This window comes from Pinus tabuliformis, chromosome 5_1 (genome assembly GCF_031772625.1).
Source record: "Pinus tabuliformis cultivar Carrire ecotype Pingquan chromosome 5_1, CPIR1, whole genome shotgun sequence".
In the NCBI taxonomy this organism is placed as follows: Eukaryota; Viridiplantae; Streptophyta; class Pinopsida; order Pinales; family Pinaceae; genus Pinus; species Pinus tabuliformis.
Window position 1 is genome coordinate 923,951,583 of NC_142305.1, and position 22,987 is coordinate 923,974,569.

The 22,987-nt window shown below is 43.1% G+C and overlaps 1 protein-coding gene across 1 annotated transcript in view; it reads right to left on the reverse strand.

The window, feature by feature from the left end:
• The window catches only part of LOC149167806 (protein SEEDLING PLASTID DEVELOPMENT 1-like), a 365,756-nt gene that overhangs the window by 183,909 nt on the left and 158,860 nt on the right, over positions 1-22,987 (reverse strand). Inside the window, 2 exon segments of the mRNA XM_089433166.1 lie at positions 16,544-16,782; positions 16,933-17,095. Coding sequence (XP_089289292.1) covers positions 16,544-16,782; positions 16,933-17,095 — 402 coding nt within the window.

Genomic DNA, 22,987 nt, shown 5'->3' on the forward strand with positions numbered 1-22,987 from the left:
AAATTTTTGAATTAATTTCCTCAAAATTTTGACTTTGACTTAACCCCAGAGACCAAAGGCTTAAAATTTAGCAAAATAATCAATTAACCTTAGTCCCTGGACCTCTTAAAATTTAATTTTTAAAGGACCCACGAATTTTGCCTTTGGAAAATTTAAATTTACCTAGGACCTATAATTAATTAAATTTCTGGCTTAAGATTTTAATTAATTTTGACTAGAAAATTTAATTAATTAACATATGAGGGGATAAATTATTTTTCTAACCCTCAAGACACTTTACATCATGATTTTTACATTTTTTACATCTCAAGGGGGAAAACCCATTTGCAAAAGACCCTCACAGACTACCCAGTTCTGCGACACCAAAATATAATCTAGCAGATCAAGCAATTTGTAATAAAATAACCTAACCAAATAGTTAGGATTATTCCCAAATCACTTTTACACAGACTCGATCTATAACACTAGGACTCGCCTAAGATCCTGGTGACAAAATTCATTCCGACTTTGGAGTAAGGCTGAAAGAAAACTCTACCTACCATCCGAGAATGGATCAGTGAGACAAAAACCTCCCGAAATGTAGATCGTTACCAGAAAAATAGGTTTACTTAGGCAATTACATGACACAGATCTGCTGAGATTATTTACATCATATACATGCAGAATGGGTTTACATTATAACATGACAATCATGCTGATGATAATAGGTGGACGACGCAGACACATAGAACAGGTGCTATCCCTTTTGCGAAAAAGGGGGTGTACTGCTATGGGTCGTTGACACGTAGTAGTCAACACACCTAATCTAACATGAGAATAGAATACGATGTTAGTTCTAATGCGAAAATCAACATGCAAGGCATCCTACTCTAATATGCATATTACATCATACCAATATTAAGTGTAATCATAGACCTAATGCAACCAACATATCATGCAATCAATATGAGAACAATTGCCCCTTTGCTTAATCATGCAATAGATCCAAAGGCAAGGGAAGGAATGGCTATATGGAAAGTCACAAGGGCAGGAGGTGGGAAAATAGAATGACCACACATGGAGTATCACGGGGGAAGAGGGAACAAAGGGATGTAATCTACTCCACAAGATCCTTTCTTCCAACCAAAAGATAGAGATATCAACAATCAAGCTCATAAACTTTCGACGAATGGCAACCCTAGGCATATCATCCCAATCATGGTCTTTATCATTCATATCATGCTTTATGGCCATCCTAGGGTCATGATTGGATGGAAAGGGAGACTGATGACATGGGGTGTAATGACCCATTTTCAATTTATAGGCAAAAATGTATTAGCATGTATAAGATGTATGCATATGATAGCTACATATGTATACATTGCATACCTTGCATTAATATACTTATTAAATAATTATGAAAAATGTTTAAATAAATAATAAAAGGTTTGAGTGCCTAAAATAATTAAGAGAGGAGATAATACCTTAAAAAAAAAATTGACACTTAGAATATGCATAATAAATATAATGTTTCATAATTATAAGATTAATGAATAAAATTAATATTCTCCACCATAATAATATTAAAGTTATAAATTAATAATTATAATATATATATATATATATATATATTTTATTTTATTCAAATATTATAATTAAAGTTTATAAAGTTAATTCAGATAAAAGGCATTACAAACATATCCCAGTAAATGTACCTATAGTTAAAATCTAAAAGTAAAAAAATCAAACACAATAATATCTATGGTTATTAATGTTCGTACCCTTCCAGCAACACATAACACTATGACTCCCTAAATCTAAACTGTCAAGAGCGGTGGAAGAAGGCGGTGACCGCCTGGAAAAACTATTTATGCAAGTACGTGGAGAATTGGGAGCAGATGAAAAAGGTAACTGAAGACTGAAATTCTGAACTGAAGATCTGAATTCGAAGTTGAAGGATTGGAATTCAGAACTAGAGATTTGAGCAATTATTCTTGAAGCTTTTGGGCACAGGGGCCAAATTACTTTGAATTTAAAGTATTTTGGGAGTTGGGTACCAAGATTGTGCCCAGTTTGGCTAGGAGGTTTCGGTCTTTTGGTAACGAGAGCAAATTGAGAAACATCTTCAAACTAATTTCCAGGTATTCTTTTGCACTTTATTTCAAATTCAATGTCTGGTTAATGATAAATTTAGGGTAAATTATGGATTTTGGCATATGTGTTAAGATATATTTCATATTCTGGTAACAATAACTATCTGAGTTTATTAAAAAAATTAGGTATATGTTATTAAATTTAGGGTCTTACATGGGGAGACACAAGCAGGTTGCTCATGATGATCATATTCAGGCAAGATAAAGGATTTTTTATTACAAAAGGGCTTGATGAAAGGGTCCACATGCAATTCAACTACAACCCTAGGATTTTGAAGAGAGACAAGTGTCCTATTGGTATCCTCATCATCGGTGTAGTATATAGGGACCTTGTTAAAATGATTCCCATGAACCTCCCATTTCCCTTCTTCAATATGCAAGTAATCATTGATATCAATGTTTGAAAGGGTTATGGAATCACCTTCTCCAAGGTAACCATAGAGGGGATTATCAAAAATAGTATCCTCGGAAAATGTAGGGTCAATTTGATCCGAACTTAAATAGGAACGCAACAAAATACAAATATAACCATAAATATAGAGTTGCAGCAAAAATAACACTTCATTTCATTAATATCCAAGAACTGAAATATGCTTACATACGGAATGGAAATAAACTAGCTCGGGTAATGGTAGCTTATCTCTAAGAAGAGATGTGGCGGCTACATGCCTCTGAACTGTGTTATAATGAGGCTCGAAGGTCTATTTATTATTGAGAAACAATGGAAAACCCTAAACATCCAAAAACCTAACCCTAGGAGATGAAGCACCAAAACTGTTGGCCCCGTTGGGGTAAATTGGTACATCAACAACCTGGGGTCGTAACTTTCGCATACGCTCTTCGTTTGACATGCACAATACCTCATTAGAAAGATCTATCTCAGGACTACAACTTTTGACTACAAATGTTAGTTAAAGACTCACACTTGTTGTTTTTTCAAAAAAACGTTGTTTAGGGCCTCAAAATAGCTCTAGAAGTTTAGCACCTAAAAGACTACCAAAAATATTAAGTTGTGCTACAATTAAGGAAACTGAAAAATTGAAAGAAACAATGATGGGGGTCCAAGTGGAATAGGCGAGTGGCCACCAATATCTACCTGGATCAGTCCTCCACCCTTAGGAAGCAATGGTCCCCATTGCGTTGAGTGCCTCCATGAGATGGGGAAAATTCTGTTGAACTTGGTCCCTGGTGAGCCACTTCACTTGGTGCGGGAGTTGGCTAGCTTTGACAACCCGATATAGTTGGATCTTCTGCTGGTGAGTGTTCTTGATTTGTGTGTCCATGATCTGATCAGTTGTGGCCTGTTCCATGCAGTCTGGGTTTAACTTTATTGGTGTGAGTTGTTCTGCAATGTCGGATGTGTCCAGTAATAGTGGAAAGTATGGTCGAAGGTGATCTACATTGAACACTGAATGCAAGCCAAGGAACGGTGGAATGTTGAGCTCGAAGGCATTGTCCCCTATAGCCTTGGTGATGGTGTATGGCCCATATCGGAGTGGGTGAAGCTTGCAGTGGGGCCCAACGAGGCACTCCTGCAAATGTAGCAATAACTTGTCACCCACCTAGAACTTCTATGGTACCCGATGCTGATCATGTTGTTGCTTGTACTTAGCATTGGCTTTATCCAATATGTCATGGACCTGCTGGCGGATGTGCGGAATGCGCTTAAGGAAGTTGTTAGCCCTGTCAGCTTTGGACTGAACATGAGACGAATCTGCCTGAGTAGCTGCAAATGGTATGGCCACATCAATGGAACATAGTGGCTGGAATCCCAACCCCACCTGAAAGGGGTTGTGGCCAGTTGAGTTATGGAGAGCTCTGTTGTAACTGTGGTGGACATACGGGAGGCTTTCGTCCCATGTGCGTGGATGCTTCGAGTTGTACATGCGCAGAATGTGTACGATCATCCGGTTGACGACCTCTGTTTGGCCAACAGTTTGGGGCTGGAAAGTCGTGGACTTGGTGAGCTCGGTATCCAGCATTGACTAGAGACTTGACCAAAATGTACTTAGGAACTTGCTGCCTCGCTCTGAGATAATGGAAAGTGGGATCCCAAAGTGTACCCACACTCGTTCAAAGAAGAGCTTAGCAGTGGTTTATGTTGTGATACTCTTCTTGCAGGGCACCAAAATGGCCATCTTAGAGAATCTATCGACAACCACGAAAACGCAGTCATTGCCATGCTTAGTAAAAGGAAGGTCCAACATGTAATCCATGGAGATGGATTCCCAAGGTTGACTAGGAGTAGGCAGAGAAGTATATAGGCCTTGCTTCTTGATGGTTGGTTTGGCAATAGCACAGGTAGTGCAGGATTTGATGTACTTCCCAACATACTGTCGTAGGTTCGGCCAATAAAAATACTTTTGAAGCACTGCCACTGTTTTCTCTACTCCGAAATGTCCAGCACCCCACTGTAGTGCGCCTCCCAAATCATCTTGGCACATTCACTTGAAGGAACATAGATGTGTCCTAGGTGGCATAACAGTGCATCCTGGAGGTGAAAAATTGGAACTTGCTTGCCTTCCAAGAGCGTCTAGTATGTGTTGTCAAATTCTGGATCGCCCTTATAAAGATGCAACTGTTGATTTTGGGTAGCATCGGATATGCTCTAGCTCCAAAATTTGGTGGAGGGGCTAGAACACATGAGATCTCCATAACCCAGAAATTTCCAAAACCCAGAAATCGTTTGGCGAAATTCCACCCAAATGAGGATTTACTAAAATAATTAATATTTTTAATGGGTTCCTAAGTCTAAACTTAGGAAAATAAAAATATTAATGTGTATTAATAAAAATATGGGTGAGAAGGTTCTAAGTGACGAGGATCAAGCCTGTTTTAATCTTAGCCGTTGATTAGAGATTAGATCACGGTCGTTGATTCATCAACAGGAAAAGTATAAGAGGAGGCTTGAGGGTCAGTTGGAGATACACCAAATTGATCAAAGAGTTCGATTTTTCTGGGGCAAGGTTTGCTGAGAAAATCGAGCTAGTGATCTGAGTTGCAGTGAGGGGCAGTTTGGCAGAGGGACTTCAGTCCAAGGCCGAAGAATACATAGCAGAGAGGCAGAGTAGCACCAGGAGAGACAACGCAGCTCCAGAGAGGGTGATGCAGAGGCCATAGGGGCTGATGCAGGTGACGCAAAAGCTGGAAGGGCTGACGCAGGCCCTTAGAGGCAGCGCTGGGGTTTTTTTATGGGGCCAAGAGAGACCAATCCATCATATCGACTTTCGGAGCAAGGGGGGTTCACTGAAAGGGTGACGCAGCTCCTAGAGGAGGTGACGCAGTTCTAGCGCAGAGCTTGGAGCAACCATCGCTGCCCAACACTGGGAACAATAGGGTCATCTATGGGGTTTGATCATTCAGTTGCTGGATTTGCCGAAATATTTGTCTCCGGATAGAGGTACTTCTGCCAAGGTTATCCTTTGTTGGGTGAGCCGCATTTGGCACCCTAGTTGTATTCAAAAATCTGCTTAATCATATAAAGTTTAAACCCTCTATATGCTGCACCGGTTTTCCCGAATTGGGTTTTTCCGAGGGACGATTGCCCAAAAATAACAGTGTCCCTTGTGTGATTGTCTCAGTTTATTTCAGTTCATGATCTGTATGTATGTGCAGGTTGCAATAGTATTTTTCATCGATGTTTATGTAATTAAATAACTTGTTAAATGAAAAGAACAAATAGGAGATGAGAAACCAGTGATTGCAGTAGGGGTTTTTGATGTGTAGATTCAGAAATTTTCATAAGGTATCAGAGGGTTGCAAATCATAGGAGACTGAAGACACCAGCCAAGAAATCCGGAGAATTTGTTGCAAAAAAGTAGCTGCCCCAAGAGACAGCGTTGTTCCATAGTCAGAGACACAAAAGGAGGAAGGACGCAGTGCAGAAAAGGTGATGCAAAGGCTCACGCAGTGCCTGCGTCAACACTCGGAGCCAAGTGAGGTGATGCAGTAGCTGGGAGGAGCCCATGCAGGGGCTGCGTCAGCGATCTAGGCCAGCGCAGAAGCCGAAGAGGGGGCAGATCAAGCTCACGCAGTGCCACGTCAACCAGGAAGGATTGACGCAGTGGCCAGGAGGCGTTGATCCAACTCGCGTGATTGCACAGAGCCAGAGGGGCTCAGATTCTTCAGTTGCTGGGGCTAAGGGAGCAGAGCAGATTTTGATTTGAGGAGCTGGTGAGACACTGTTTCTGTTGGTGCAGAATGGTATATGTGGAGATACAGCTCAGGTAAAGGGAGTCCCTGCCTTGACAGATTTCTAGCCAAAGAAATCTAGATTCCGGTTGCAGCAGCAAAGGAGGATTGGAGACGAAGTGATTCGACAGTTGGTCGGAGGATTTCCGAGAGGGAAATCAAGACTCAGTGGGAGTCCAGAGAGGAGCTTATTCCTTAGAGGGTTTCTTGCGCCCAAGGAACCCAGATCCAAGTCCTGCTAGATTGATGGCAGGAGAGAGAGAAGAGAACCAATTCTATTCTTAAGCAGAGATGGCAATGAATGGCTTGAGGGATTAGGACAGATTGGACGGAGCATCCAATTTTGTCATCTGGAAGGCCAGGATCCTAGCAATTCTAGATAAACATCGCATCAAGGAGTATGCCTTGAAAGTGGTTGTTGTTTCTTTGACACTGATGCGGCAAAGAAGTACGAGGAGGCCCAGGCAAAGGCAAACTGCATGATCCTAGACGAGGTCAAAGATCATGTAGTACCACACATTGCTGAGAAGGAAACAACAAGGGAGATGTGGGAGACCCTGACCACCTTGTACCAGGGCTCTTCTATGCAACGGAAGATGCTATTAGAAAATCAGTTGAGACAGTACCAGATGCAGAAAGGAGAGGAGATAGATCCCTTCCTTCTCAGGTTGCAAGGGATTCACGACCAGTTGACTTCCGTGGGGTCTACACTAGATCCTGAGTTCATGATCAGGACTGCCCTGAATGCAGTCACCGAGGACTGGGAGACATTTGTCCAAAGTTTGGGCAAAGCGACTCTCCCCAGTTGGGAGGAGATGTGGGCAGCTCTTCGAAAAGAATCAGGAAGTAGACCAAGGCAGGGAGTAGCGGCAAGGAAACCTGAGTCAAGAAGGAGGAGGAGGAGGACGCAGCTCTCGCATCAGCAGGACAGCAAGGGCAGCAGAAGAGGAAGAAGAAGGACATCACCAAGGTCAGATGCTTCAACTGTGGGGAACTAGGACATTATGCCACTCAGAACCCTAGAAGAAGGGCAAGGGGGACGCTTCTAAATTGAAGGCTGCTCCAGCAAAAGTAGACAAGGATGTCGAGGACAACGATTGTGCCATGAGTGCTCATGCGCCTCTAGAGAAGAGGTGGGGCGACATGGAGTTGTAGTCGAGAGGACTACATGTGGGAGCAGGATCCTTGAGGTACCCAAACTCTTGGATCACATACGGCTACGGGAGCCCTTAACGACAGTAGCATAATGACGGGTGTCGGTTGGAGCGAGGTGTGATGGAGCGACAGTGGCATTGCTAGAATGCCAAATTCTGAGGCAGCGCAGTGGATGTTGTAGCAGTGTGAGAGGCACAAAGCAGTTGCAGCAGCGCAGTGTATGTTGTAGCAGTGCGAGAGGCATAGAGTAGTTTGCAGCAGCGCAATAGTAGCAGAGGTAGCTTCAACATCAGAGGCATCCAGACTGACCAGCATGTCCATGTTTGGATGAGGTTTCAGTTCTTACTTCTCAGTGACTAAGTTGCAGTGCAGCAGTTAGCAGTGCCAGTGCTATGGGCAGCATGATGCAACATTTTGAGAGGGAGCTCTAGTACAGATGTAGTAGTGGCAGTGGTAGAGTCATGGGCAGTGGTACAGGAAGCAGCGATGTAGTGGATGAAGGGCAGCAGGCCAAGCAACAACAGCATAGAGGACCGATGCAGTGGATCAGTGTAGTATTTTTGTTGAGAAGTATTGATAGAGCACATTCCTCGCTAAGAGGGAGTATTGATTTTGGGTAGTATCAGATGTGCTCAAGCTCCGAAATTTGGTGGAGGGGCTAGAACACATGAGATCTCCAAAACCCAGAAATTGTTTGGAGAAATTCCACTCGGATGAGGAGTTATTAAAATAATTAATATTTTTAATGGGTTCCTAAGTCTAAACTTAGGAAAAAAAAATATTAATGTGTATTAATAAAAATATGGGTGAGAAGGTTCTGAGTGACGAGGATCAAGCCTGTTTTAATCTTAGCCGTTGATTAGAGATTAGATCACAGTCGTTGATTCATCAACGAGAAAAGTATAAGAGAAGGCTTGAGAGTCAGTTGGAGATACACTGAATTGATCAAAGAGTTCGATTTTTCTGGGGCGAGGTTTGCTGAGAAAATCGAGCTAGTGATCTGAGTTGCAGTGAGGGGCAGTTCAACAGAGGGACTTTAGTCCAAGGCCGAAGAATACGTAGCAGAGAGGCAAAGCAGCACCAGGAGAGACAACGCAGCTATAGAGAGGGTGACACAGAGGCCAGAGGGGCTGACGCAGGTGATGCAAACGCTAAAAGGGCTGATGCAAGCCCTTAGAGGCAGTGCTGGGGTTTTTCTGTGGGGCAAAGAGAGAGCAATCCAGCATATCGAATTTCTGAGCAAGGGAGGCTTACTGAGAGGGTGACGTAGCTCTTAGAGGAGGTGACGTTGTTACAGCACAGAGCTTGGAGCAACCATCACTGCCCAGCATTGGGAACAACAGGGTCATCTGTGGGGTTTGATCATCCAGTTGCTGGATTTGTCAAAATATTTGTCTTCGGATAGAAGTACTTCTGCCAAGGTTATTCTCTGTTGGGTGAGCCACATTTGGCACCCTAGCTGTATTCAGAAATCTTCTTAATAATCCTCTATATGCTGCGCCGGTTTTCCCGAATTGGGTTTTTTCGGGGACGGTTATCCAAAAATAACGGTGTCCCTCGTGTGATTGTCTCAGTTTATTTCAGTTCATGATCTGTATGTATGTGTAGGCTACAATAGTGTTTTTCATCGATGTTTATGTAATTAAATAACTTGTTAAATGCAAAGAACAAGTAAGAGATGATAAACTAGTGATTGCAGTAGAGGTTTCTAATGTGTAGAATTCAAGAAAATTCACAGCAGCCACCCTGAAGTCTCGTGCCCACAAGAGTCGAGCACAGTGATCAACGCCATGACCAGCATCGACTAAGGCAGTATGCAACATTATTGGTGTCGCCCTTCTTGTACTTAATGTTCAAATGGAATCATTGTAGGTATGTGGACCATTTCTGATGGCGATCGTTCTGCAACTTCCCTTGTGTCTGTATGAACTGCAGGGGTCAGTGGTCTGTGTGGATGGTCGTTTCCTTCCTAGAATGTAATGCTTCCCTTGTCGACAGGCCTGCACAATGGAATACATCTCTTTGTCATAGGTGGAATACTTTCGGACTATGTCTAAAAGTGTCTCACTGTGATATGCCACTAGATGCTCCTATTGAGTAATAACTGCACCAATAGCATAGTCGAAGGCATCTGTCTCAATCTCAAATGGTTGTTGCAAGTCTGGTAATGTGAGCACTAGTGCAGAGTAGAGGCAATGCTTCAACTCGGCAAACACCTTATGTTGGGATTCGGACCAAAAGAACTTTGCTTTCGCTCAACCCTTGGTGACTTGACGACTTAAAGGCCGAGTGATAGGAGAGAACTCCAACACAAACTTGCAGTAGAAATTGGCAAGACCCAGAAAGTTGCAGAGCTTTGTTAGAGTGGTTAGGGTTGGCCAATCCCGAATGACTTGTATCTTGGCTGGATCCACATGCACACCCCACTCATCAATGATGTACCCCAGATATTGAACCTAGGTCATACCAAAAGTGCATTTCTCCAAATTGGCACACAACTTGTGTTGTTGACGGATTTCGAGGACCTGTTGAATATGGTGGAGGTGCTCTTCGCAACTTTCGCTAAAGATTAGGATGCCATCCAAATATACCACCACAAATGAGTTGGTGAAGGGTGGCAAGATGTCGTCCATCAGCCTCATGAAGGTTGCGGGGGCATTCGTCAACCCGAAAGGCATGACCAACCATTCGAAAATACCCTCCTTGGATTTGAAGGCGGTCTTCCACACATCGGAGGATTCAATTGGTACCTAGTGATACCCAGACTTCAAGTCAATCTTGCTGAAATATCTGGCTTCCTTGAGCTAGTCCAGAAGGTCATCAATCTATGGGATTAGATACCTATTCCGAGCAGTGATCTTGTTCAGTGCCCAATAGTCAATACAAAGCCTCCAGGTCCCGTCCTTCTTCTGTACCAACATGATCGGGCTCCCACAAGGGTGATGAATTTGGCGGCTTGGCCCAATGTTCCCTTTCTCCAACAACTCCTAAATATGCCTCTTGATTTCATCGTTCTCCAGAACTGAGTGTTGATAGATCGGTCCATTGGGTAGTGGTGCACCTAGGGTCAGATCGATGCAGTGCTTGACATGCCAATGTTGAGGTACCCCTGTAGGTGAGGTGAAAATGTCCCTGTACTCCTCCACGACCTTGTCCATCTGTTGCCGCCGTGCAGAGAAGCCATGTCTGGAGGCCATGGCCACAATCTTCTTCTTGCCCTAAGGGCGAATCATAAGGAAAACAAATTTCCCAGTCTAGGAAATGATCTTAGTGCATTGTTTCGCTTTGATCAAAGAGATGGTAGTAGGCGATGCTACCTTTGGTATCTTGTACAACTTATTTCCCAAAGTAATAATAACGGTGCGAGGCCTAGACTCATACATAGGATGTCGCTTCCACAAGTATGGTTGTCCTAATAATACATCACAAACTTCAAGAGGAGCAACATCAAACATTACCTCACCCGTGAAGGGCTTGATGTTGTAGGGAAGGCAGCACTACTAGCTAATCCAAAGATCTCGTCCTTTGTGAAGCCACCCAATGGTGTACGGCTGCGGGTGTACTGTTGTCAGTAGGCCCAGCCGCTTCACGACCTCTGTTGAAAATGAGGTTCTTTTGGCTCTCACTGCCGACAATGAACTGCAGCGGAGAACCCTTCACCCACATTGTGAGTGGAAGAGGCATTCCCCCTCTAGATCTTCGGGCTCATTCTTCTGGATCTTGGTGGTGGCAATGGTGGCACTGGGCTCTGCGTCAATAATCTTCTTCCCTTTGTCATTCCTCTTGCCGGGGTTCTGACTCAAAGTCGGAACATGCATCTGATTTGGAAGCCTTCAACTCGGCCACTAGTGATTGCTTGGCCCGACACTCACTTGTTGTGAGTGGGGCTCTTATGGAACTCACACCATTTTCCCGTGTCCTTCTTTGTCTTCTTGGTGTTGTTCTTTGCTTGTGGCTTCAACAAGTTGTATTGGGTCGCCCTGCCGTGGCTTTGTCCATTACTTTGCGGTTTGGGGGCGCCTTTCCCTTGCTTCGGATTCGCAGATCCAAAGTCTCGCTTCTTTTATTTAAATTTTTGCTCGATCTTGACAGCGTATCAATAGGTCGTGCCAAGCGAGGAGATGTCCAGGAACTCCATCTCTTCCTAGATGTACTTGTGTAGACAGTCACAATACTTGAGTACCAAATGTCGTTCAGAATCCTTAATACCCAACTTCGTGCGAAGGGTATGAAAAATATTTGTGAACTTCGGCACGTCTTGGTCCCTTCCCTGTTGCAGTGTGGTGATATTTATGTGTTTATCCTCATAGCTCCCGACAGGGTAATACTACTTGATGGCGTCCCAAAAAGAATTCGAAATGGGTGCGGCTGAAAATAGTGAGGGTGCACTCTCGTCCCTCTTCTCACAGTAGGTTTCCCACCAGTCCTTGACGTGGGGGACAGCTTTGATGAGTGAAAAAGTAATCTTTTCCCGATTGGAAAAATCATGAACCGAAAAATATATTTCTAGCATATTTAACCATTTATCTATGACATCCGCATCTATCTGACCTTCAAATATGGGAATGCCAAAGTTAACTTGTACCATAAAGGACATGGCACTTCCAGAGTGGCTGCTAGAAAGAGATGTGTCGCTTGTGGGTAGCCGATAAAGGATTTAGGCAAAGTTGTCCATCATCGCGTTCCTCGGTCACTCGAGGGCTTCTTCGAGCAATATTTTGAAAGGATCTCCTGCCCCCTCGTCTTTCTTTCCTTCTGCCATGGGAGGCCGTCAGGGTTTGTGAGGTTGGTCTTGCAAAGGTTCCACTAGTTCGAGCCCTAACTCCTTATACCCTGACCTCGTTGGGGACATGCAAAGAAAAACAGAGAAAGAGCAGACCACTTTGATACCACTGATCTGAACTTAAACAGGAACATGACAAAATACAAATATAACCATAAATACAGAGTTGCAGCAGAAATAACACTTCATTTCATTAATATCCAAGAATTGAAATATGCTTACATACAGAATGGAAATAAACTAGCTCGAGTGTTGGTAGCTTATCTCTGAGAAGAGATGTGGCAGCTACATGCCTCTGAACTATGTTACAATGAGGCTCGAAGGCCTATTTATTATTGAGAAACAATGAAAAACCCGAAACATCCAAAAACCTAACCCTAGGAGATGAAGCGCCAAAATTGTGGGCCCCATTGGGGTAAATTGGTACATCAACTTCCCGGGGTTGTAACTTTGGCGTACGATCTCCATTTGACGTCTGTGATACCTCATTAAAAAGATCTATCCGAGGAATACAACTTTCAACTACAAATATGAATCAAAGACTCAACGACTCACATTTGCTTGTTTTCCAAAAAAACGTCGTTTAGGGCCTTAAAACAACTCCGGAAGTTCAGGACCCAAAAAACTACCAAAAATAATAAGTTGTGCTACAATTAAGGAAACTGAGAAACTGAAAGAAACAATGGTGGGGGTCCAAGTGGAATAGGCGGGTGACCACCAATAGCCACCTAGATCACAATCTCAATCTCATTTTTCGTAGACTCATCCTCCCTATCACACATGTTCTGAAAATGACCTTTTTCGCCATGTGGACCCTAGGAGGACCCTCCTTGCTCATCATCTAGATTCCCAAGGTCATCATGATGCTTAATGAAGGCTTCCTCTTGAATGTTTAGTGCAAGGCATACTTGAAAATGTTTAAGAAAGCCATTAAAGAATTCCTCAATAGATGAGATGCTCCTAGGTTCGTGATTATGCAACCATGAATTATGACCATGGAGGGATCTCATGAACAATAGTATAAGGATGTCCTAGTGGACCACTTTCATCTTTGAAGTATGCGCAATAAATCTTTCTACATGATCAGTCACAGAGAGTGGATCACCATCAAACATGGGCACCCCACGTACCATCCTCCCTGTGACATGATTAGGGTGCCTAGGGATGCTAGTGATGTCCAAAGCGAGAAAATCATCAAAGAAAGACATCCTATAGAGATATACATGTAAATTATGTAGGAGTCGCCAGGGTGAATTTAGTGATGCCTAGAGAAATGCTTGCTCCACCCTACAAGCATTGACCTTAAAGTTCAATGAAGAACATAGGCTTCATTCTTCCAATGGAATCGCCACGAATGATATGTCAATATTATCGTATGAGGAACAAGACACATCTCGTGTCCCCGACAATGACGCCAAAAATGTTACCACTCAATCTAGCAAGGTCTTAGGAGGGGTTCCTAAATGGAAACTACTAGACCAAATGGCAACAACAGGACAAGGACCCACTGTCACCTCAGTCGATGTCCCCTGCTCTTTACAGACTTTCACCGATGGGAGGAGTCCCGATATGAAGGAAATCACAAGAATTGTAAGGTCAATGACTAGGTGTAGTGTGATTTCCGAAGCATATTCAAAGGAGAGGCTCAAATAATACCAAGATTGCTTCAAGGAGAAGCTAATGGCTCCCCAAGAAAGGCTTCTATGGAGACCTGGACTTAGGGTTTATGATATCCAATTATGACAAGGAAACCTAAGGTCAAGGCTCCAAAGATGATTAAGACTACTCAAGAAGCTTTTGAATGATGCTTTTATGCCTTAAAATAGACCTTTGCTATACTTGAGAAGCCTAGAGTGGGACCACACGAGACCTTAGGTTTATGTGTAATCATGGGAGAAGACTCTCCAAAGTGCTCTTTAGGAGAATGATTTATTCCGCCGAATACTATGTGCCAAAACCCTCAAGAAAGCCAACACACCTAAACATTCAAGATAAACTTCAAAGTTGGAGCTAGGGCTTAAGATTTCTCAAAATTGAACTGTGGGAATTGCATGAAACCTGGAGGATTATTAGAGGAGACACCAGCACAAAAGCCTATCCAAGTGGATTCGAAAAATAATCCCTCCAACGAGTTTTGTAGGAAGCTCTAGTTAGGTCGTCTAGGTTTGGAGGCCGAAAACTTTGGAGGAGAAAAAGAGAAGGGAAGAAGGGGTGATCACCAAATTCACTCAAATCAGTGCCTTGTCCTTGGGCTATGGAGTCTATGTGCTTCGAAATTTGACCAAAATTGCCTTTAAGGAGGCTAGAAATTGATGCCCTAGCAAGCAATCTCTAGCATTTACCCACCCAAGATTTATGGACTATCGTGGAAAGAAAACAAGTTCTACTCCACTGGAAGCATTCATCTACTTGTTATCAATGAGTAACATGCACAAATTTGCATTCTAACATTATTTTACAATGATATTCAACAGTTAGGGCATGAAAGAACAAGAGCTAGTTGCATAATTTCCACACATTAGACATTATTTCATAAGCAAATATTCCTCAATAAAATTTAATTACAAGATACAACAAGATATATCCAAATTCAAGATCAAGAAGATGGCTCCACAAGAGAATGGAAATTTCAACTTCAAAAATATTGAAATGCATCAAGAGATCTCCAATAGACAGCCAAGAAAAATGTGAAATTCTCTTCAAGAGAGCTAATCCAAGTTCAAGTGATGATGAGAGATCAAATGAACCTCTCTTATATTTATATGATCCACGAAGGGATTCGAATAGCCTAATAATTCCCCTACAATAAAAATAACGTGCAAAATAACATCTCTTTGGTGACAAGCCCACCAAATAGCTCCACAATAAGAATAATTAGCCTCTCAAGAGGGCCGAAATGATATATAAGTAGCTAAGAGGGCCGTTGGAAGGCCAAATGAAGTCCAACATATGCCAAAATGAATAGAAGGGCTCCAAAAATAGTGATGAAAGGGATGGCCCCTTGATCTCCAAGCAAATGATTTGTGGTGCCCCTAAGTGGCTGTGGGGGCACAAAATCATCCTCATGGGTCTCCAACTAAATCAAACAAGCATGTATCCCATCTGCAAGGGCTGGAACAATGATGCAAGCCTTCCCTTTGTCTCCCATGGTGAGACACAACCCCATCTGAGCCCTGGATCAACTGTCAAGTGTGTGGTGCAAGAGTGTAGTTGGTCAAACTGTCTCTTAGTATCCAAATTTATTGAGGCGACGCCAAGCTGAACGAATTGGGAAAAATAAAGGGTAAAAACCCTAGATCGAACTAGAAAAATAAAATAGCGTAAGAACAAGCGAGGTATCCCCATCTGCAATTCTCTAGATGTAGGGATCCAGGTGGCATGAGTTACCAAAGGAATGCATGATTCGATATGTTGGGGGTCATCAATTCTGCCGTTGAGATTCCACTTTTGCAAATATTCAGTTCCGTTGTTACACTGCAGGATTGCCTTCAGTGTTTTCCTCTGAAAACTCGCAGCGTCCTTAGTCATTGCCTCAAATTCATCGATTAGAAGCATGGAATAAAATATTTATCCGGAGTTTGAAGCAACGAATTTTTTTCTTTTTTGTGTTGTTGTCAGTGCCACATAGAGAGGCGTCAATGTTGGGCATCTGCACTTACTGTGTGGACAGATTATATTCTTGTTCTGTAGTCGCTCACAGAGAAAAGGACATTACACCAACCAACTAGTCCATCTTGTAATGTACCTCGGAACCATCCCTGATAAGTGCCCCAAAATGTATTTTGGAGAAATGCGTTCTAAGTGTTAACACACCTAATTCCCAAACATGTAAGAAATAGTCTGCAAAATGTTCACATCAGCACCCACCTGTTCAGTTGTCCTTTTGTCCACCGCACAAATCCTATTAGCTATGATCACATTAGATAGATTCTTAAAGCCTAGTCACAAACCCTAGTCTTCTAGAGAGGGAATTCTTCATCTCAAAAGCCGTGAAAATGTTGTATAATCCACATGAATTCATTGTTATTCTTCAGATATGTAGTGTCAAATCACATTAGTTATTGTAGCATGCTTTACAAATAAATATAACTAATATCCATGTTGTAAATTTTTAGATGGAAATGGTACAAAATAAATTGTATAATAAATTTAAGGAGGACCATAAGTGCTTTCTTTCAGACCCCTGGTGAATAATATTAATCTTTTAACTTGCAACCTTTACGAATGTGATGACCTGAAAGGAATGTATCTAAGGTAGAGTGTCAACTTTGAGTATAGTTACCTTATAAGTATATAAAATAAGTGGTGAATCATCATCCTTCCGAAATTGCTCATAACTACCTTTCAACCCAAAAAGATCATCATCATCACTCTCATTATTAGCCTCAAAAACACCATCAGACTCTAAACATGTCAAAGTCCTCCTAGAATGGCTTCCAATGTCTGGTTCTGTTGTGGCAGGACTTCCATCTGTCACTACCTTCATAACCATCTGGCGGACCTCAAATGATGGAGATTTTCCTATTCACAACATATCATGGAAATTTTATAAGTTTGAACAGACCAAGATAGATACTTGATTAATTATTTCTGTTTTTAAATTGACATTGCATACTGTATCATACAGCATATTTATCCCCTGGAATGGATATGAAAAACTTTATAGAGCACCTGCTAATATGGCATCAACAGTTGCTTCTAAGCTGTGATGAATACGGCATTCGGTCCTTGATGTCATCTCTACAGCATAAGTAAATGAGGATGGTCCTTTTCTCTCAAGTATAGTCTTCTGAACTCCCCTTCTCTTTGCCTCATCATCACCAAGGGTAACACTCTACAATACATACAAGTCAAACACGCAAATATCTATCAGAAGAGAGAATGAAATAAAAAATTTACTATAGAACTACTACCAAAATGCAAAATGAATATATGAATAAGTTTTTGCTTCAAAACCATTAAATTTCATCACACAATATATTATGTTCACACATAAATGAAATGAAATGAAATTATATTAATGTCCATGAGTGACCAAAATATGTCAATGCAACTAAGAAGTACAACAGCAATGAAGAGTTCCCATAGCATCTCCTATGAACTTGTAAAACCTAAGGAATGAAAGAAAGAAACAGTAGACAATAAAGTTAAAAGCAGGAAGCCTGAAAGGCTAGCCCTGGAAAATGGAGCAGATAATACTCCAGAAGAAGAAAACCTTCCAACGCTGCACCATGACAGGTTGTCCAGATTCCAGAATGCAGAAAAAACCATGCAAGCTAAGCAAGAGCAGCATCCTGGCTAGCATCTGAATTAGAACAGGAGCCATCATCATCCATCGTAATAAATACATATAGTTTCTTGAGCTGACTACACATTTGGCTGCAAATATTGACCCTTCTAAGTAAGTACAGAATGCAGATTCTATATCCTGCCCTTTGGCAAATAGATTTTCCAATTGAAGGGTGAAAGTGGATGGATCGGCATTGCAAAAGTTGTATCCCAATTTGGGCACCAAAAGATACAGCTGCCAGTTTCTTTCTTTCATTTTCTCAGATGTATTGTTAGAAATTCCTTACCATTTTATAGAAAAAGAGAAGTGGTATTGCTGTAAGAAATTCAGGAACAATAATCTTTTAGATTTAGGGTTGTATAAGCTTAACCTGGCAATATGAAGTCAGTCAAAAACAGAATAAGGCTAAAGCACAAGATGTTTACGTATAAATATCACTGCAAAGAGAAAAATCATTCAGAAAACATAATATCATTATAAGAATAACAAATAAATTAACCAGCAATTCCTTTATTTAACCAAATGCAACAATGAAGAATGAATGCAAATATTAAGGGGGAAAATTTACAAGCAAACTCCTATGCCAAAAGATGACAGCATCCAACCTCTTTAAGGATTCCAATCAAAGCTACGGAAATTCAGTCAATCTCCCTCGGAAACTCCAAGAATAGCCAAGACAAGAAGGATACTGAAAAAATAAAGATACAGTGCTGGTTTTCTTAGGGAAATCCATAAATATGTGGTCAAACGTCAAAGGTTTCCATTGAATATGTTGATCCTAAGGGTAAACTGTATAAGGTTTCAAATTTTACTTATCTGATATTTGCTGCTACAACTGATTCTCAATGTAGTCTTTGGATTGAACAATTGGGTCATCTTCATTTTCAGTTTACTGTTAATAAACAGACTAAAAATGGATCATAGATTGCCTTTTCTAATCTCAACGGAGGAATGTCTGAAGTTTTAAAAACTGGCTGGTCCAAACCGGTAACTGGCCAAACCATCTGGTTGGACAGGGCGAGGTAATGAACTAGTAGAAAAACCAGGTTGGAGAGTCAGTTTGTACTGGTTAGGTAGCAAACTGGCTAGTTTGGTACCTAATTGGTACAAACCAGCCCTAACCGGCTGTTGTCAGGCTAACTTATTTGCATAAGACACTAATTTATCGATTTGGAGTTTGTAAACTAATGAAGTACAATCACTGTATGTGAAGAATGTAATGTTCCAAACTTAAATAAATAGTGATATGCAAAGTAAAAACGATTTACAACACAAAAATTTTAAACAATCAGCAAATGCTCATAAAAACTCTAGAATTAAGAACCAGCTGAGACATTTTATTAATCAATGGAGCAAGTACAATAGTATGGAGGAATGCACCTGGGCTTGCCTCAATGACAAGCGTGACAGAACTCAAGCGATAATACAATGATCTCAAATGCTGGAAATGACTGCCCCTCTAATGCTCTGCGCTGCCTAGAAAACTTCACTGCTGCCTGGAAAGGGACAGCAAGAAACTCCTCCTCAGGTGCTCAGAAAATGATGAAACTTCAGCCACAAACTCCCTGACCAAAGCCCAAAAACCCAGAAATGGTTGACCCGATTTGGACTTCCCAAAATCGACCCCCAAAGGCACTATTCAATCCCCAACAATTCTACATTGTCTGCTGCAAAGAAACAGCTTAAAACCCCACCTCTGGTGGTCAGTTATGAAACTTTATATTTGGGATCCTTGTCAAAAACCCATAAAGGATTTTGGCCGGTTTGGACTTCTGAATTCGACCCCCTTGGAGCCCAACCTCAGCTGCAACTACAAAACTCGGCCTGCTGGAAACTGCTTATAATCCTCCCGGAAATGCCCCCAAAGTGTTGGGCTGACCCTTGCTATACAATCCCTGACTTCCTGGGTGAGCTCTTGGCCTAAGACACTTGCTCCTAAGCTCCACGAAAAACTGTTGAGTGGCCTCTGCGCTGTCCCCTAGCCCAGCAATTCGAACTGCTGGAATGTTGGCTCTGTTGGCTGTAAAACTCAACAAGAATGTTGGTCTATTGCTACTATCTCAACTCTCTAACTCTCTGGAAAACAATCTGATCTCTGTTGGCCTCTATCTCCCTCTGTGTATTCTCTCGCTGCCCAGAAATACACACTCCCTACTCTGCGCTGGTTGGTGGTGCTATGTCACTGCCCCGGAACTCCTGAAATCCTTGTAGAACTACCTCCCTAGGGCGGGCACGGATGGTCCCCTGAAGTAGAGGTTGAATCTCCTGCTTGAGAGATTCATGGCTAAATAACCAGTTGACTCAGCTAAACAGCAGAGTGAACAATCAAGTGATTTTATTTGCAAGATGTATGAATGAATCCAAAATGAGAGTTGCTCCCTCCTTATAACTCCTTGGGCCTCCCTAGCCTCATGTGGGCTCCTCCATCCACCTATTTGACTTTCCCTCCAAGCTATTTGAATGGGCCAATTCGAACTCCCATGTGGGTGGTCCCCACATTCCACTAGCAACCAAATAAAGTCGAATTGCCTCCTAAGTCCCTAAGTCGAAAATGATCGGTTATCTTCCTTAGCCAAAATTGTGCAAAATTATGTAGTAGCACCCTGTTACAAATGTATTTGAGAAGGGACATGACAGTCCTCTCCTCCCAAATGTTGCTTGCCCTCAAGCAACCTCAAAGCTGGGTGCTCCAAAATGTGTTCACCCTCCCAGGTGGCATCCTCATCCAGCAAGTTCTTCCAACGCTCCAAAAATCGTTTGTCCTCAAGCAATGCCTGAACGAGCATCCTCTCTAACTATTGCTCCCCACTGTCACTGCAACATGTGTCAGGGTCCCAAATGTGCCACCAAATCGTCCCTGACCTTAGCACTGTCCTGATATGAAAGAATCCTTCAATACCAAGATCCCAGGCCATCCTATCCAACATGAAGCTCCCCTTGCTCCACTCACTATCTTGCCCGGTGCAAGTACCAAAAGTCCCTTGCTCCATCAGTGACTCGCTAAAGCCCAATGGAAGATCTGTATGATTCCCCCCTGCAGTAGTCGGAGCATCCCTAAAGGTTATTGAGTTGTGAAGAGTTGTGACGCCCCAATTCCCTGCTAGTCCCAGAGTGGTGCAACCATGCTGACGTTGCTCTACTCTGACTATGTCATACACCCCAACGTGCACAAACAGTATCCTCCTCTCTTGGAACTCGATGGTGGAATACTGAAAGAGGTGAGACACATCCTGCTTAGGCATCTCCATGGCACCAAGGCCTACCCATCCAAATTTAACTCCGAACTTATGCAACAATAGAGAATATCTGCCTCCCCATATGATGAAACCCTCTGTGAACCCCCTTGTGTCATCCCAAGAGCAAACTATATCACTCTCTGCCACGATTCCGCTCATCACGAGTGATCTATCAATCAACTGAATCCCTATATCCCATAGCCAGACCTGCTGCGGCAAAGCCGTGTCAACTAATGGAATCTCTCTGGCCCTCTTCTCTAGTCCCCGCATGTGATCACTATAGAGGCTCCATATATCGTGGCCTAATCTGATGCATGCTAACCTGCCCTGTGCCTGCCACTGTGTAGTACCGATGATCACTGGAAGCCACGTGTTGCAAAGAGCTAGCCCCTGAATGCAACCAAAAGATGGGTATCTGATACTCATAATCTACTCATGTGGATCCCTCCTGTCCCTGCCAACCATCTCCCTTGGGTCTGTCATTCGTCCTCTCGATAATGTGCCAATATAAGGTCTGGAACCCCAACACATACTGGGAAACTACCTCAGTCGTACCCGGTATCCTCTGCTCATGCATGGTCCCAACATGCCCTCAGAAAAGAGTGACACATGTCTCCCTTGTGACTAGCTCCCTAGACGTAGGCTCGATAATGAACGATATGACACCCCTGCAGATGATCACCTCATCCCCCAACCTGTGGTTGTCAACCGATGCACCAACCCAATGCCACTGCTGAAAAGTCTCCCCCCTAGTGCGCTTAGTGTCACCCAAATACCTTGGGTGAGCTCCTCATCCTCCACTGCTCATGCCCAGAGTGCAAAAAGTCGACAACAAAATCGACTGTGCCCATGAGGGATGTAGAAGAGGGTTAGGCGTGTGAGTCCCTGCGAATACCATCAAGTATCGCTCATCTATGTCCCCATCAATCCTGGGTGAACTACGCCAAAAGGTATGCCTTGTGTTTCCGTCCAAGGGTCTCCCTAGAGGCAACACTCCAAGACCTCGTTGTGCGGCACTATACACCCTTGCATACCACCGATCATCCCAGTACTTCTAGACATGCCCGATCATCCCAGTACTTCTGGACATGCCACTATACACCGCGGCCTACCCCTGTACACTACTAGATACCCTCGGCTACAGCTATGCCATCCTGTATTAGCTTGTGTCCCGCCTGTGTCACTGTACTTGTCACTCCCCACATGTACTCAATGTGATGTGAGGCACTCCCACTCCACAGTGCAATCCAACATACTATGACACACCACCATGCATCTCCATGCCCACCTGTAGACCACTGCTCAACACTAGATGCTCCCACACATCCCTGGATATGATGGCCTAGAGCTATGTCTCTACGTGTCCGACCACACTCGATCAGTATCATCACCTCCACCATCGCATCATTATCCTCGTCGATGAATGGATCTTCCCTCCAAATCCCCCTTGAGGGATCTGAGAAGTGACTCTCCCTATGTGTCAACGGTGATGCCACCACTGCTCCGCTCCTCTGCGTCCTCTATGCCCCGCACAAAAGTGAAGAGCCCCCAGCTCCATGCAAGGCACCATCTGGTGGCCTGCCAATGCCACCTCCTCCGACAAACTCCTGCTAGAGTATGTTGATCACCCAGTGATCCCGTGTACAAATGCCATACCAAGAAAACCAAAAGAGTCTGTCCATAAACTGGTCGGCCACTGGTGCTGACCAAGACTCCCCTAGCGAATGTGCATGCTCAACTGCTAGGTCAACTGCACCATCCCGTTGTAGTCAACCAGCATACATGGGAAATGATAGGTAGTCCCTCCTGGATCCCAATGCCAGTCAGGGCTTCCAGCATCCCCAGTGCCTGGAAACTCCTGTTGAGCTCCACCTGGGTCCACTACCATCTCCATAGTCCACTCCACCGAGTACCAACTCAGAATCTCTCGCCACCCAACCCTAAGAGAAGGATCGAATGCACGAATTCCCGCACATAGTACAACCCCAGCGTGCGGGTGTTGCACCCTGTGCAACTCAGGTCGTCTCATCTTTCTATCATGGTCAATACATACAATCTGACTCAGTAGCTCTGTCTCTCTCTATCCAATGGGCCAAGGTAACCTAACAATGTTTCCAGCCCTGTCTATGTATGCCCGAAAAGGGCTGCTCTCACGCTCCAACGTGCACTCTATCTGCACCAGAATGGAATCCAACTGCTC